Source organism: Dryas octopetala, chromosome 7 (assembly GCF_963921425.1).
Source record: "Dryas octopetala chromosome 7, drDryOcto1.1, whole genome shotgun sequence".
Taxonomy (NCBI): domain Eukaryota; kingdom Viridiplantae; phylum Streptophyta; class Magnoliopsida; order Rosales; family Rosaceae; genus Dryas; species Dryas octopetala.
Window position 1 is genome coordinate 15,234,633 of NC_141372.1, and position 17,270 is coordinate 15,251,902.

General features: G+C 34.1%; 1 protein-coding gene across 1 annotated transcript; it reads right to left on the reverse strand.

The window, feature by feature from the left end:
- Positions 1-1,028: 1,028 nt before the first annotated feature.
- Positions 1,029-13,094, reverse strand: LOC147280016 (heme A synthase COX15-like). The gene is made up of 6 exons (XM_086252111.1): positions 13,033-13,094; positions 12,890-12,928; positions 12,560-12,805; positions 12,341-12,451; positions 11,828-11,959; positions 1,029-1,229 (listed from the first exon to the last, which is right to left on the reverse strand). Exons 1-6 carry the CDS (start codon positions 13,060-13,062, stop codon positions 1,029-1,031), a joined length of 759 nt encoding a protein of 252 aa, XP_086108237.1. The 5' UTR covers positions 13,063-13,094.
- Between the last annotated feature and the right edge of the window lie 4,176 nt (positions 13,095-17,270).

Sequence of the window (17,270 nt, forward strand, 5' to 3'; positions counted from 1 at the left end):
GGAGCCAAACTGGTTACCAACTTACCAATCAATAAGGTCTAATAATAAAACCATTTGACCACCTTTCATGTATCATATCACTCTAATAGTGGGATTCACTTTTCCAAAAATTTATCTTGGGTAGCCATATATAATACCATTATATGGTATAATAAATTTACATAATATGGGTGAAAGATGAGTCCACCCATATTATAACAGGTGCATTGATTACACATGTGACAACAATGTTATATTATACATAATAATTTGTCCTCTTATACAAATTAATCTCATCTTTATTAGTGATATGACACACAAAATGATGAATGAGTCTCACTTATATTAGTAACATAACGCACTATTGTGGTACAAAATATATATATATATAGGAGTGCTCTAAAGCTAACCAGTTAGCAAGTTAATACGAAGCTAACCATGCTTTTGGGCCCACCACATCACTAATCTCATAATCCAAACCATCAATTATTTAGGCCCTACTTCAAAGATCATCATTGCAAAAAATCAATTAAATTGAAAATCATGTAGTCATCTAATTGAGATCAAATAAATAGACAATCAGTATTTTCGATAAAAGTATAGAAATAGTTGTTATTATAATCAAATGGCTAAATGACTTTCAATTTTGAAGATTTTTTACAAGAATGATCTTTGAAGTATGGCCTAAAAAATAAACGGTTCGAATTTTAAAATTACATTGTGCAGTGGACCCAATAGGGTGGTTACTTTTATATTATCTTACTAACTAGTTAGTTTTAGGTTATATGGTCTAACCATCCAAAATTCTAGAAAAAAAAATTTACAATTTACTTGCATATGGCATTGGCAAAGAAACACGTACCTTGAATTAATATATTAGAAGCATAACCAAATATATATGTGATTAATAGAACAACAAAGCATTAAAACCAACAAGTTCTGTGCAAATTAATGGGTTTGAGGGGGCTAATATCATCAAATAATAAGTCCACACATCTAACAGAGAGCACCATTAATAATAAGCTTCAACTCAAATGCATATATTCAATTTAGATGAGGGGATAACCTCGACCATCAACAAAAGCATGGTAGCCAGGGTCAGAAAGCCAGAGCTTAGCCAGATGAATGTGAGAAGTGAAACCTCTATGGATTGCTTCAACATCCCAGATGGTACTTTCAGCTTTCCTTGAATGAATAAAGTTGTTCATTGGCTTCTCTTCATCCATAGTGCCAATTCTTGACTGATCCCACTGCTTCACAAGAACATGAGTCAGATAGTGCAATGGTTGATTATAAAATTGCTCCATGGACTTGACTAATGCATGCCAAGTGATGAAGATAGCCTTCGACCTGCGAAGCGATGGTACTGAAATCTGGTGCATGTGTTCTTGATAATCTTGTGCAAGATTCAGTACAACTTCTACATCAAAAAATCATTCTTGTTGTAAATTTCGTAGTAATGGAAGAACTAAAATTTGATAAAAGTTAAATGCATATATTTGGTTGCATTTGGAGGGAATTGAACACCAAACCTATCCTAATCCATTATCGTAGTTACATGTATTGCTTTGAGTTTGAGATATATATGGTTCATGTACTGTCTAATTTCCAATTTCCAAATCAATATAGTACTATTCCCTAGTCATAGTGCCTATTTCGAGTACTATACTGTGAGTCAACTAGTGAGATTCAATTGCATTATCAATTATTCAAGTTAATTTAAGTTTGATTTCTGATCAATGGCATAGTTTGTGGGCTTCACAATCATCTTTCAAATAGGCTTATTAGCGCCAATGTCTCCTGAAAGTAAATTCGATTTTCACTTTATCCCCTGAAACTTTATTCCTCTCACTTTGCGCTCCCCCCCCCCCCCCCACCCCGGCGAACTTTACAAACTCTTTCACTACGTTCACCCTATTCCATCAAGTCCGTCATGAGCTTCGTGAAAAAAGATGACGTGGTGCTTACGTGGATGTGCATTTTGGTAGGTAAGACGCCAAGTGTACAAAAAATTAAGGGATACTTAGAGTCTAGTCTATTTTATGCGTCTTTCTTAGACTAAGACCGGTAGTGATTTAGGGTTTTTAATTAAGTCCTTTTATTTTTCTTCTTTGACAGCTTTATATTAGGTTTTAATTCCAAGATTTTGGGCTCCGCCCAAAATCTCGGAGTTAAAACCTAACATGCAGCCTCTACAAAGCCCATTTTACACCCTAGGAGGGGAAATACCCTTCAAATCGGGGAAGGACTTTATTATGAATTAAAAGGATTTTCTTATAAATTAAAAGGACTTTATTATGAATTAAAAGAATTTTCTTATAAATTTTAAAACACATTCGGTTTCCATCTGAAAACTGTTTTTTTTTTAAAGGACCTAAGCCTAATTATCTCAAAAATTAATGAAAAATGATTTTAAAACTTAAGACAAAAATTAAAATTCAATTAAAACTTAATTTTTAATCAAATTAAAAAATAACCCAGATCCCCCACCCCAAACCCAGCCGCCGACCCCTCACCTGCAAATCCTCTTTCGGGCCAACCACCGCACCCCACCAACCCAGCCACCAATCTGCCTCCCCGCTCTCTCTCTCTCTCTCTCTCTCTCTCTCTCTCTCTCTCTCTCTCTCTCTCTCTCTCTCCCCCTCCCTCCCTCCCTCCCTCTCTCTCCTTCCCTCTTTCCTTCTCTCTCTCGTCTCTGCCTAGATCAGATCGCCTACTGGAGGCCGGCGACTTACCCGAAGGTCAGTGACTTTGGGTTTCGACTTGGTCTGGATATGCGCAAAGATGACAGAGAAAGAGAAGGAGAGAGAGGAAGAGAGGGAAAGAAAGAGACAGACAGATAAAGGAAGGTGGCTAGGTGGGGTGGGGTGGGGTGCTGCGCCGGAAAGAGGAGCCGCCGGCGGTGGGGTCGGCGGCCAAGTGGCCAGGTGGGGTGGAGTTTTCTTTTTTTTTTATTTTTATATATATTTCCTTTTTTTTAGAAAGTATTTCTTTTTTCTTTTTAAATTTTAGTTTTTTAATTTAAGTGTAAAAATTTTTTGTAAGGGTTAATATATTTTTTAATTTATCTCATGGGCAAAATAGGAATCTTCATTTTTTAATTAACTGTTTATCCACATGGTATCTTTTTTTTTTTTTTTTGCCACTATCCACATGACATCTTAAATAATATTAAAAGGGCTCATCCATGTCATTTAGGCGGCCACGTCAGCTTTTTTACTGGAGCTATTGACGAACTTGACAGAATAGGGTGAACTGAAAGGGTTTGTAAAGTTCTAGGAACAAAGTGGGAGGAATGAAGTTTCAAGGGGCAAAGTGAAAATCGAAGTTACTTTCAGGGAGCATGGGCGCTAATAAGCCTTCAAATGTATCATTTTGAAAAGAAGTATTTTCATGCTGCTTCAAGACAAAAGTAAAGAATAAACCTCTAGAATTGACTATTGATTGACTAGATGTAGTCATCATATATTTCACTTTTTTTTTTTGTGCTTTTATTAAAATTTTATTATGTGTTAAAATCATATGAAATGAATGATATTGTATATGTAAAACTAAAGAGACAACAACTTTGAGAAGTACTAGATACCAAATGAAAATTAGCATTTTCGAACCTGGATCTTCCTTCAATGCCTTTGCACTCCCACTATCATCTTCTTTGCTTTTTATCTTATTATTCCTCTTTCTTTTTCTACTTTCCTTTGCAACTAGCTTTCCCCGTTTATTGATACACCGAGTCTGAGCATGATAGATTTCACTCAAATCATCTGAATCGGTCTCTGAATCTGATACAAATAGATGTTGGTAGGTTAAAGAAGAGCGCCGCCGTAACATCTTATTAATCGGGGTAGGAGAACTTAAGGTGGGTAAAAGCTAGGGTACGTTTTACTTATATAGGATGTTAGTGATTGGTTTCAATAGCATTCCATAAACTAACAAAAAAAATTAGGAATGGGCAGTCCACATATATATATGCCCTATATGCCCGGCCTTTCACATGATGTTCACGTGATGGGGTGATTATGAAAGGAGAAACGACATACACATTTTTTCTTTGAAAGACTTTCGCTTAGGGTCAATTTATCTATGCCAAGTTTTTGCAATGTTTTATTACTATTTCTTTTTTTCTTTTTTTATAGAATTGTATTACTATTATTTCATATAGAATAATAATTGTGCAAAACATTAAATTGCATCTAACTCCTTCAAGTTTAGGCTTTTCGTTTTATAACACACAACTCTTTTTTATAATGTAAAAAATCTCCTAAATCCTCGTTGATTCACATCGTTAATAATAATGAGGGCTGTTATTTGCATACCTTTTTTTTTCTTTTTGCACACCCCTCCAAAAAAATAAAAAATAAACCCTTAGAAAAAGACTTTATACCCCATTTCTTTTTCTTTTTGCACACCCCTCCTGAACAAAAGAAAAGAAAAAAAACAAACACCCCATCCCGATCATGCCGAGCAGCCCACCACTGTCGAAGCCCACCACCGCCGGCAACCACCCCACCCCCTCTCTGCCCCTCTCCTCTCTCCCCTTCTCTCTCTTTCTCTCCTTCCCCCTATGCTCTCTCCCTTTCTCTATGTCTGTCCAGCCCCTGCAATTTTTTTTTTTGAAGATTTTGGCTGTCTGTGGGGCGAGAAGAGAGAGTGAAGGAGAGAAAGAGGAGGGGCTGACTCGGGGGGAGGCGGCAGGGAGAGAGGAGCCAGAGAGGAGGGGAGGGCTCAGGGCGAGGTGGTCGGGGTGGGGGGAAGAAGAAGAGAAAGGTGCAGGTGGGGGTGGGGGGAAGAAGAAGAAGAAGAGAAATGGTGCAGGTAGGGGTGGGGGGAAGAAGAAGAAGAAGAAATGGTGCAGGTGGGGGTGGGGGTGGGGGTGGGGGTGGGGGGAAGAAGAAGAAGAAGAAATGGTGCAGGTGGGGGAAGAAGAAGAAGAAGAAGAAGAAAAAAAAAAAGATGGGGATGGGGTGTGTGTGTACAGGGGGGGATGAGGTGTGTGGGTGAGGGAAGGAGAAAGAGAGGAAATTAAAGAGGGGCAAGGTGGTCTTTTTCTTTGGATTTTTTTTTTAAAAAAGATGTGCAAAAAGAAAAAAAAAAAAGGTGTGTAAATAGCAGCCGTAATAATTAGTTGTGTCCAATAGAAAAGTATATTCCAATTAAAAGACCATATTTGATCCTGGTCATTAGGCAAACTGCAAACATCACTTGAAGAGCCGTACAATAAAACTGTATAAAATTAAAAGATTACATGTCATTTAAACCAAAAAGCCTATTCATATATCAGTGCAAATGGTTTATGAATCAACCTCAAACAAAACTTTATTAGAAACGGGTAATAAGAGCAAATGGTGATTCTTTTTTTATTTTTTATTTTTTTCTATTTCAACCCCCAAAAAATTTCCCAAAAAATTAAAACCCAAAGAATAATGATAAAATTACTTTTTGACACAATCATAATCATAAACAAAATTCTTTCACCTTTTAGACACAATTAAAAAGAAACAGTTGATGATGAATAAGGTTGCTCTATATCTTTATTCTTTCTCATCATATCTATGTATATTTTCTAGGATATGTAGATAACATATTATATGTTATTCATATGGCTAGCTAGTCTTGGCGCTTTATTAATCTTTTCATCTTTGAAAGCAAAATTGGTCTCTACATAAGATTGAGAACTAGTCGTTTAGATCTGTATTGTTTTCCTGAGGATCATAGTAGATTTGCACATGCAACATACTACATTATGCAACATACAACATTATGTATATTATGTAAATGATTGTAATGATAATCGAATGGTTAAATGATTTCTGATTTGATTGATTTTTTGCAAGGTTAATTTTTGAATGGAGACCTAAAATATGAACGGTTTGAGTTATGAGATTACATTGTGTAGTGAGCCCAAAATGGTGGTTAATATTGTATTATCTTACTAACCAATTAGCTCTAAAGCATTTTTGTATATATACACATATATATATATATGTGCATTTGTATACAAGCTAGCTTAGCAAAGTGTGTATACACACTGTTGATGCACAAATTTCCTAAAGTCATCAACGACAATAATCAAAACACAAAACGACAATTACACAAGCGAACACAAAGATATATAGTGATTCACCTGATCTCAATGAGATCCACGTTACGTCCGCTTGGTTGTGATTAGAGTTTCACTATGAACAATCAAAGAATATATAGAGATATTAGAGCCCTAAAGGAGGCATTATAAGTCTCTCCCCAACTAAAAAGGTGGAGGACCTTATTTATAATAGATGATAAGACCCTCACCTTTACAATTACTCTAAATGGGTTATAACACATCGATCTAAGGCCCAATTATGATACAAACAATGAGGCTCTATATAATCTAAGACCCAATAAATTCTAAGGCTCAACATGACACAAAATAGGTATTAACACACACTAATACTTAGGATTCATAATTGAGCTTGATTTAGTATTTCCAACAAGAAAGTCACATTAAACACTCATAATTAATAAAATAGTAAGTCTAATGAGTAGTTATATATTAAAAAGTATATAATTAACCAACATCTATATGCATGTACATATATAACAACCGTCACAAAGTCAACCAATGTCAATTTGACAATAAATAATTGATAACAACGACTACTCCAAAAATCGTTGTTATATATTTGTGTATAAATTAAAATATCATTTGCCACATAAAAGTGTCGGTATGATCATAAATATAACAAGTAATACTCATTTTTTTCCTAATCAACTTTAGACTACACCCACCTAGTTTTATCCTTACAATACGATGGCCATATAATCTCTTTAAAATACAAAAGTGGAAGAGTTTAGTTACAGACTTAAAGTACATGAGAATCCAGAAGCCCACTGACCCAAAAAAAAAAAAAAGAACCTAGAAGCCCATATATTAGTAAGAGTGAGGCTATGCAGACCACCCTCAGTTGTTGAGTTGACCACCCTAACATATTTTGTCTAATTTTTTTCCTATTTTACCCTTTATTGCAAAAAACATGATGAAATCACCCAGATCTATTCAGTGGTTATGTACCGAAACATTCACCAATATTCGGCAGATAAGGGTCAAATAAACACAAATATTTTGGCAGATAACTGTCAAATACATTTTTCATTTCTATTTGGTGGTTATCCACCGAATAATCTACCAATGTTCAGTAGATAACTGTCGAATAACCATAAATATTTTGATAGATAACTGTCGAATGACCCGACGAACAAAATTAAAATTTTTTATTTTAAGGGTAAAATTGAAATTTTAAGATAGAGTAGTTAACTTAGCAGTTTAGAGTGGTCGGAATAGCACTGGCCTATTAGTAATTAGCATAGTTGGGCCGCACTATAGTCCAACCCATCCTTCCTCTGCCATATATTATGGAGTCCATTTTTGCTCACCACAAAAAAGTGGTGGTGAGCATTACCATTATCATAGATGGGTGACATGTGTCTCCACAGCCATGATTATCACACATCCATGATGGTGGTGATGCTCACCGTGGAGAGCAAAAATGAATCCTATATTATGTCCAATCCCACCCATCATTCTCCTATTTCTTTTCCCCTTTCATGATTAATGATATTGATATCCACACTCCTTACAGAAGGCTATCCGTGAGTGCAAAATAGCATTGTTATCACTACAAGAAAAATGTCGATAGATATCAGTCGTGGACTGATATCTATTTGGGTAGCCGTCTGATATAGCGCGTCGTGATATCTAATGTATGGTATTTTAGATATCAGTTTTAAACTGATATGTAAACATTGTTTATTATATCATTTTTCTTTTTCAACCTGATATCCTAAATACAAAATGAATATCCAATTTGATATTATTTCTGATATCTATAAAATCCAAGTACCAACAGGATTGGTCAATAGATATCGTATTGGATACTAATACTGACATATAACTCGATATCAATATCAGGTTTGAGGTAGAATATGATATAAAACTATAGTATCAATATCAGGTCTATAGTAGAATCTGATATATATAATCTTGATATCAATATCAGGTATGGAATAGATCCTGATATCTAAATATTGTTTTTATATCAGATCTGAGAAAGAACCTGATATCAAAGCGTTAAAAAATATCAATTATTAGTCCAAAACTGATATCAAAACATCCTTTAGACCAGTTGTTATGTACATTATATATCAGTTTTTTTTCACCTAAAAAGGATATCAATACATAAATTTGAGCCAGTAAATTGAAATGGCCAGAAATTTATGCAGACACAAAATCTTTCATTCTCATTCCATATATATATTTCAATAATTACCAATAACAATATTCAAAGCTGCCCCAAAAGGTTTACAGTACAAATATCTAATAAGATAACCAAAACATGCTTGTGAAGACCTTTACAAAACCAAAACACAAGTTGTAATATACCAAATTAAAGCTGCCCACATGTACAAAATATTAGCATGGCAGCACCTAGGCTAATTAATCTGCAAATCAGCACTATGTCTCTAGCTAGCTAGTTCTAACTTTTGCCACCATTTACAAAATATTGGCATGGCAGCATGTATTCTAATTAAAAGCACCAATCTTCAATCTTCTTCCATGCTTTGCAAAATATGAACATGCTCGACAGCAAATTCTATCCACAAAAAAGGCAAACGTACACCACCTACCAACTTGTCGGTCTCAAGATAATTGAAGTTCACAAATCTCCCCATTCCACCCGCACCTCATCTATTTGATCTTGTGTGTATCCGCTTCGCTTGATCTTCAGATTGGACCACTGAAAACATCAAAGGAATATATATTCTCAAATTTAACCACAAATTCATTGATCTCACAAGTCCTATATACTGACTACATGCATGCCTTATTCATCTCAATTTTCAACTAAACATGCATAAAGAATAAATAAGGTTGCCTTTACTCCAGCTGCAGTTTGGACCAATTGGTAACCTGAACTTAATTAAAAGGGCACAAAGATGCAGTTTCTTCAAGTTGAACTTAGTCAAAAATTTGGGCAGTACGTATACATTACTTAATGAACCACTTAAAAGGACAAAAGGCATATCAGATTAGATTCAATTGCATTACACTTCATACTCCAAGTATTCAATCCAAATGTATGAACAACATAAAGGCAATACAATCTTGGGCCATGCAGCTGGTTCAAGTATCCAAAATCATAGATTAATTGACAAAACCACACAAGGTTAACAGAGACATGGGCCATGTTTTTTATGACATCTAATATAGCACTTACACTTGTGATTTAGTAATAATTTGGAAAACTATCAATCTGTTAGTAGATTTGCTTTGTTATTACACATACAAAAGAGCATTGATCTAATGAAAACCTAAATTTCTACAAGCCACTTTCATAAAAAAGTGATAAGGCCCTCTAATTCTTCACAGGACAACTCCATAGATTACCCATGAAAAGAAGAGAAGCAGCAACAAAAAGAACATTAAAGGTTGCAGTAATGCACTACCAACTAATACTGACACACATGTGTCTCCGCGTGTGGTGTGTACATTTCAAAGGTTAACATACTTTAATGGCTACCTTCAGCCCCTTCTTTGCTGTTATTGAGTATACGGGTCAGAACCAATCAAATATTTTAAGTGCAAATCACTAGCAGCAGCGAGAAAAAAATGCAAACCACAGCAACAACTGCACAAAAAAATCAAGTGAATGTATATGAAATTAAATTAGAAGCATACCACTCCAGTTTCATGGTTAACACAAGTCATGTTAATCCGTTAATAAAAACGAACACTGGGTGGCTTCTCTGGGTAATCTTTATCACAGAACAGCTTCAACTGATCCAACCTTCATGTACAGTCTGGAGAAAAGAAAAAAACATTTGTTGCATTAGACAAAAATCAAATGCAATAGGCGAATAACATTTAAATAACTTAATAGAAGCTTAATACATTTGAGAATATGATGACTAAACAACAAAATAATGCCTATCCTATCAAGGGGGAGAGAAGAATGAATTAACGTCCTAAAAGATTCTATGAGGGGGAAAAATCAACATGTTATGATGGGATAACCCCAAAAGATTCCTGTTAAATTTGAAAAGTTGGAAGACCGAAAGCTTCTCCATTTTACTCAAGAGATTTTAGAGCCCAAGTCAAATCCTCGCTCCACAGGTAAATCCCCTGCACTTCCCAAAATAGATAATTGAAAAAAAAAAAAAAAAGGACTGAACAAGTAGCAGAAATTTGTATGCATGTGCAAGGAACTTACATCACTTATGAAAGATGAGTAAATATTTAAAGTAAAGGTACAAGATGATGCATACTTCAGCATTTGCTAAAAGATGAGCAAATATTAGTTAGCTCAGCCCATGCTGAACACTAAAGCAATGATACCTATGTGTGTATTTGCAGGTGCCATATATGCATGTGCAAATGGGTGTCCAATCCAAAATCTAAGCCCTTCATTAAGCTTTAAGCCATCTATCAAGCTACCAAGAACCACGTGGACTTGACTCTGGACTCCACAAGAGGTGGTGTGGATTTGATTGGTTCTGACCCCTATACTCAGTAACACTAACAACAATATTTTAAGTCTAGCTAGTGTATGACATGGGCGTGTGGTGAATGCTAATGCAGATATTCTCATCCCATCTGACAACAGTAATTTTGTGTTGTTCAATTTCATTAATAATGCAGAAACAAACCATTTCCATTATAAAGAAAGCCAAACGCCATATATAGGAATTCATATGCAAATCTACATATCATAGATAATACATATATAAAAAAAAAAAAAAAGTTAAAGCACACAAATGATAAACCATTCACATGCAAAGGGAGTAGCTAAATTAGAATGCTAAATTAAGCAACTAAGTATGACCAAGCAATAAGGAAATTAGAATGCTAAATTAAGTCCACATGTATCCTCTAATAAAACTAAGTATGACCAACTTATCAAGAAGCTACACGAATTAAGAAGAGATTCAGCAGCAGAAAAATTAAAGAGCAAAAGGCATACTGAATCAAACATTCAACAAGACATTGTAGGCCTGCTGAAAGGCTTTGAATTAACATTCATGTTCAAAAATATGCAAGAAAGAGAACATATCAGAAACAGAGATAGACTCTCATTTCCAAAAGTGCCAACTAGTAATTAAGTATACTGTATACCCAATAGCTAGAAAAACTTACAATATAATTCTTCTTGTTCTTGTGCAGAGTTCTAGCTAATAACGCAAACTAGCTTATGCCTTGTCCATCATATAACCTTGTAAATAAAGGCAAAAATACATGAATTGACATAGAAATAGACATACATGAAACTAAGAACACTCAAGATTACTATCCTACATTTATCTTAAATATTCTACACAGCTTGGTTTTACCTTCCTTTTTTCATAATTTTATAATGCAGCTTCATTTGCACAACATTGACTTAAAAAGACTAGGGGCCGCATGGCATTGTTTTCCAATAGAATACAACAGTGCCAATAGAACTACTGAACACATAGAAGCCTAGAAGACTTTTGTTAGACACTCCATCAAGAAACTAGTCTGAGAATAAACACTTTGGACTTATGCCAAACCTATATACATGTCAAGCCATGAGAAACCAAAACCTCACACACATTATATCCCATTAGAGAGAACAAAATAAACCAAATACAGGGTATATAATTGTACCTTAGCAATGCCTCAAGAACATCAACCCTCAAGATTATTTGATTTCCTTGTTGTAAACACTATTAAATTAATGTTAAACCAACCTGATCAGACTAAGGCAATTAATCGCAAAGGAGAACCATGTTTCTAGTCTCTAGATATACGAAGAGAAAAAAAAATGAATGGAAAATTGGAAAGCTTTTATACCTGAAGGCCAGCCATGCCAACAGTAGCTCCAATCAAAGATCGAACTGCAGGATGTATGTCAAACTTCTTTGTTGACCACCACAAAGTGCCAATTGAACATAAAGTTGCAGTGGCAAGGATCCGATGGTCAAGCTACAAATAGGGAAATATAGATGTGAAGCTATGAATTATAAAATGCTAATATAGTAATATATATACATTTCATCTTCAAGAAGCCAATACAGTATATAAGACATAGGAATTCCAAAATTTTAAAAAGCATAGTCACCTAAAGAAAATATAAGCTCAGGGGCTAAATTATGTGCCCAAAGGTAATGATTTGATGACAATTAATATATTCAACAGTTTTGTTAGCGAAGGAAAAACTTGAAATAATACCTCTTCCCAATTGTTCACTTCTTTTTATTGTAATATTTTAACTTTTCTTATTATTATAAAAGCAACCTTAGTGCTAACATATAGCAATGTTAAGATTCTAATCGCTAGAATATAATCTTTGGTCAGTGAAGATACCTGCACAGTAGATGTATTCTCAAAAAAGTTCCGGATTAGTGGCTTCATGTCAAAAACATCCTCGGGGATCCATGTGTCCCCCATCTTTGGAAAAGTATTATAAGCATGCCCCTGGAAATCCACATATAAGCATATTTATAATAAATTACTCAGCAAAAACCACATATCATCCATTTAGTTAAATGTAAAAGGCAAGAAAACAAATTGTGAATTACATACAGCATCATTTCCTGCAACAAATGCTCCTGAGATAGCAGTAATTCCGACAAGTAAGCTTACAGGAAGAGCAAGTCTCTTCACTTTTGCTGCCCCACGAACCCAAGCTACCGATTCAGCAGGTGGTTCAGGCATGACAACAGAAAGACCAGTCCATAAAAGGCCACAGTATATAGCAAAGGCTGAAGTAAGATGAGCTGCAAGACGGTATGGGCTTACTCTTGGCTGAGCATATTCAGATGCTGGCTCCTGTGGGAAATGAAATTATTTCAAACACCCATAAAAGTTTTATAAATTTCAATGCAAACCAGCACAAAGGAAACCATATCTAACCTCTAAACCACTTTTAACCATCCACCAGCCAATTAGACCCTGCCCAGCACCAAGGCCAAAAAGTGCAGAGAGTCTCAGTCCAAGTTGTAAGGTAATATATCCCTTATGAAGAAAATATGAGAATGGCAAAGCAAACATAATACCCAATGCCCTTCCCCACATACGATGTGCATATTCCATCCAATAGATAAATTTGAAATCTTCAATACTCATCCCTCGATTTACACTGCAAGAGATCAAAAACCAGGTAACATCATGAATTAGAAGAAATCTTCAATACTCATCCCTTTAAATTGAAGAAATTTAGAAACCTAAACTAACAGAATTAGAAGACAGAGAATGGAAACCCACATACTTTTCGAACCTCCAATCGACGCCGCAACCCAAAGTCGGAGAAGGGGTGATGCTTCACGAGCGACCAAGGCAATGGCCGCCACTGGCGACTGGGTAGATCGAGCGAGCAGATTAGGGAGGCGTACGCGGGGGCGTGTCTGAGCTTTGAGAGACTCAGAGTGAGATCGAGTCTGAAACGATGGATCGCTGGAAATGGGTTTGACACATTTAGGGTTCGAATCGGGTCCTTGGCTGGGTGTTGGAGGAGACGGAGACCAGAGGGAGAAGGGGCAGGAGGAGGAGGCGACGGCGAGAGAGAGAGAGAGAGAAGTGAGCTAGACCTAGGTTTTTAATTTTTAGTATATCTGTATATGTCTAAGTGTTGGGACTTGGGAGTAGGACAAAAAAATTTAAGTCAGATAAAACACATTACATATCAGTGTTAGGATAAAAAAATTATAAGTGTTGTTTTAAGATATCAGTTAACAATTTATACTGATGTCTTTATAAGTTCTTAGAAAAATGACAATATTATATATCAGTTGAAAAAAACCATGTGATATCTAATAAAGTTTAGAAATCAGTTAAAAAATTATCTGATATTATAATTTTTATAATATCAGTCACATTCAAATCTGATATAAAATGGGTGATATCTATTGACATTTTTCTTGTAGTGTATATATTTGTATTCTCCCAAAGAAGTGCAAGAAGCTTTTTATAAGATAATGCAAATAAGACTTCCTTTCATAAAATATTTATTCCAAAATCTCTCAATTATGGTCGATCTACATCTAAAATGGCCTTTTTGGTCCATTTTTAGTATTTATTTTCAATCAATAAGTTTAACATCTTATGAGAGTAGATAAAGCATATATTATGAAATCTATTTCATGATTGTTATAGATCGCTAGCTAGAAGAGTAAAAGAGGGGCCATGCCTTATGCCTTGGTTAATTAGGTTTTGTGTCTCATTCAATATTTCAATTACTTGCATAAAGGGGAAATTCCAACGTTTCCATCCCGGACACTAAAGAGTGAGCAGGGTGTCTCCAGCCCTGGCCATGAATGGAAATGTTAGCAATATTTAAATACATAGACACCATTTTTTTGTAAGTTGATTTTCAAGTATGAATTCCCTCCATGAATGTAACACGTGACAAAACTCATGAAAATTGATGACAAAGAAACTTTTTGAAAAAAAAATGGTATATGATGCACATAGGGATGAAAATATTCAGAAGTTATTTTGATAATTTAAAAGACAATTAGAATAAATGAAATTGCAAGAAGTTTTAGATTTGAAATGGAATCAAAGTATGTGTATCATTGTGGTGGGTTAGGTTTGTGTCTCATGCCTTGTGTGGAAAGGGAAAACTGAGTGTTTCCAACCTTGGTTGTAAAGGGGATTAGTGACTTGATAGAGTGATCCCATTCTAGTGCGAAATGTTAGTGTTAGCAGACTCTCACATCCCTTATATATATATACTTTTGGATATGCAATATTTGAACATAGACACCATCTATTTGTAAGTCGGTTTTCAAGAATGACTTCCACCCATATGGACTTAAAACCCATAAATTAACACAAGATCGACTCGAGAGATTTGATGACAACCAATCAGGAAATTTTGAGATGTACGTATGATACACATAGGGAGAAGAAAATTAAAAGAGTTTATATATCATGACCATTTGATCATCACATGGATGAAAAATTATAATAAATGATTGCAAGTTGGCATTTAAAGATGAGTTTTACCCAACAATTGTTAGAGTAGCCCAGTTGGAAGTCTGATTATCAAACGGGTAAATTATTTTTGATTTAGCTAATTTTTTGCAAAGTTAATATTTCAATAAAGATCTAAAATATAGATGGTTTCAATCATTGAAATATAATATGGATTGGGCCACAAGAGAAATCCCTTAAAAAAAAAAGGGATATTAGCATATTAGCCCTTTAAACTAATTTTTTATAGACTCTAACACCATTACTTTTTTCTTAATAGCTAAAGCCCATATTTAAAATCCTACGCAACATAAGATAACAACAATTCATTAGTTTCCTATTATTTACAAGTTTTGCCATTATACAATTAATGTTAATTTTAGATTTCTCTCCCTGACAAATCACTAAATTAGAGTGAATCATTAAATTATTAGAATTATGATTGTTCGTATTTAAATATAGAAAGTAATAAATATGTGAGTTGTTTTTTTATTAGAGATATGTTAGTTTTTTATTTTTTATTGGAGATATGTAAGTTTTTATGTTGTAGGTGCATGAGGTATTGTATTTTCATAAAATGTAGGTTCCTTATTAAATAATTCTTATGTAGGTTTCCTTCTTAAATAATTCTCATGTAGGTTACTTATTAAAAAAATTCTAATATAGGTTTCTTAAATGTAGGTTCCTTATTAAATTATATGGTAACATAAGTTCTTATTTGAGTAATTCATGTAGGTTCCTTGGTCTTTTGTTTATACAAATGTTTGTTCCTTGTTGTTGTAGGTCATTTGTTTATGAGAATTGTATGTAGCTAGGTTCATTATATTTATTTGTTACTGTAGGATGATCTTTATATGATTGTAAAGAAGAGATGCATAGCTTTTAAACAAGTATATATTTGCTGAATTTGGGTAAGATTTGATAAGATAAAAGACAGACTAAATTTGAGAAAACAAATATGGACCTTTATTGAACAAGTGGAACAATTAGTGGACTAAAACAGAACTTAAAAAAGATTGTGGACCAAAATTGAACTATGTATAAAATAAGTTGACTAAATCTGTAATTTTCTCTTTATTAAATGTAGGTTCCTTATTAAATTATATAGTAACGTAAGTTCTTATTTGAGTAATTCATGTACGTTCCTTAGTTTTTTTTTTATACAAATGTTTGTTCCTTTGTTGTTGTACATTTGTTTATGAGAATTGTATGTAGCTAGGTTCATTATATTTATTTGTTACTGTAGGATGAACACAAAGATGAAGGGCTTAATTATGAAATTGGATGATTTATATAAAAACCCAAAACAATCAATTAAATATGGAAAGATCAATCATAAGGGATTTGGTTGAAACAACACTGGCCTTCATGCTTGAAATTAGACCAACACGTCAAATGAAATGAATAATGAGCATTAAAGCACCCAAATTTTAGGAAGAACAACAGCCGTTACAAAAGAATAGAGTCAAACATTTAAAAACAATGTCAAACATGAGGATAAGGGTAAAAAAGACATTAAAAAAATCTTAATTTTGTAAAATGTTGACTGAGAAATCTAAATATGGAAAATGGGTGAGTTGGCAGCTAGTCAAAAGGGTTAACTTGAATTAAAAAAAAAAAGCATGGGTTTAAGTTAGAAAAATATGAGTTTAAAGGGGATTTTATGAATTTTCTATAAAAAAAAATAATTTGAAGAATCCCTAAATGACTGGCTTCTCTAACAAATTAAGCACAAGAAACACTACAAGTTAATCTAATCTAACTGCAATACCAATAGGCAATAAGTTAGGCTTTCAAAAGGCATGCTGTTTTTTTTTTTTTTTTTGAAAAAAGATAAAACTTTGGTTGAAAAAGTGCATTATGCTTCATCAGGCTTTGTGCAAAGGTTGATGATTAGAATCTAATTCCCACACTAGACATCACTATTAATTATCTACTGAAAACATGCACCACCATAAAAATGAAAAATGTATGTGCTTGAAGCCTTGAATTCTTATTGGTGGGAATCAGTTTACTTCACTCATTTTCAGTTGTGAAATTGAGGCAGCATCTCAATCTGCTACTTTCAACTTGTTTCTCTTCCTATTTGATACCCGTTTAGTGGCATTGTTCTATTTCTAATTTTCTAGACGATGGCTTTTGTCTTATTCTTTTCCTTTAAAAAGATTGTTTATTTTTTTTCTTGTATGATTGAATATTTTTTTTTCTTTGGTAGTCTAATTTGTTATACAGTTAAATTATTAATCTGGGTAAACTTGCACTTGTTGTATGAGTTATTTATTTAAGAGATTACACATTTAATTCAATTGTGATTATTCAC

Bases quoted from the DNA above. Each gene is read 5' to 3' on its own strand.
- LOC147280016 (XM_086252111.1), bottom strand. From the start codon at position 13,062: ATGCACATCGTATGTGGGGAAGGGCATTGG. The intron at 12,452-12,559 runs GTATGTAATTCA...GTGGATTTCCAG, and splicing joins TTGTTGCAGGAAATGATGCT to GGGCATGCTTATAATACTTT. The intron at 1,230-11,827 runs GTATAAAAGCTT...CTTGTGAAGCAG, and splicing joins TTGGCATGGCTGGCCTTCAG to TGGGATCAGTCAAGAATTGG.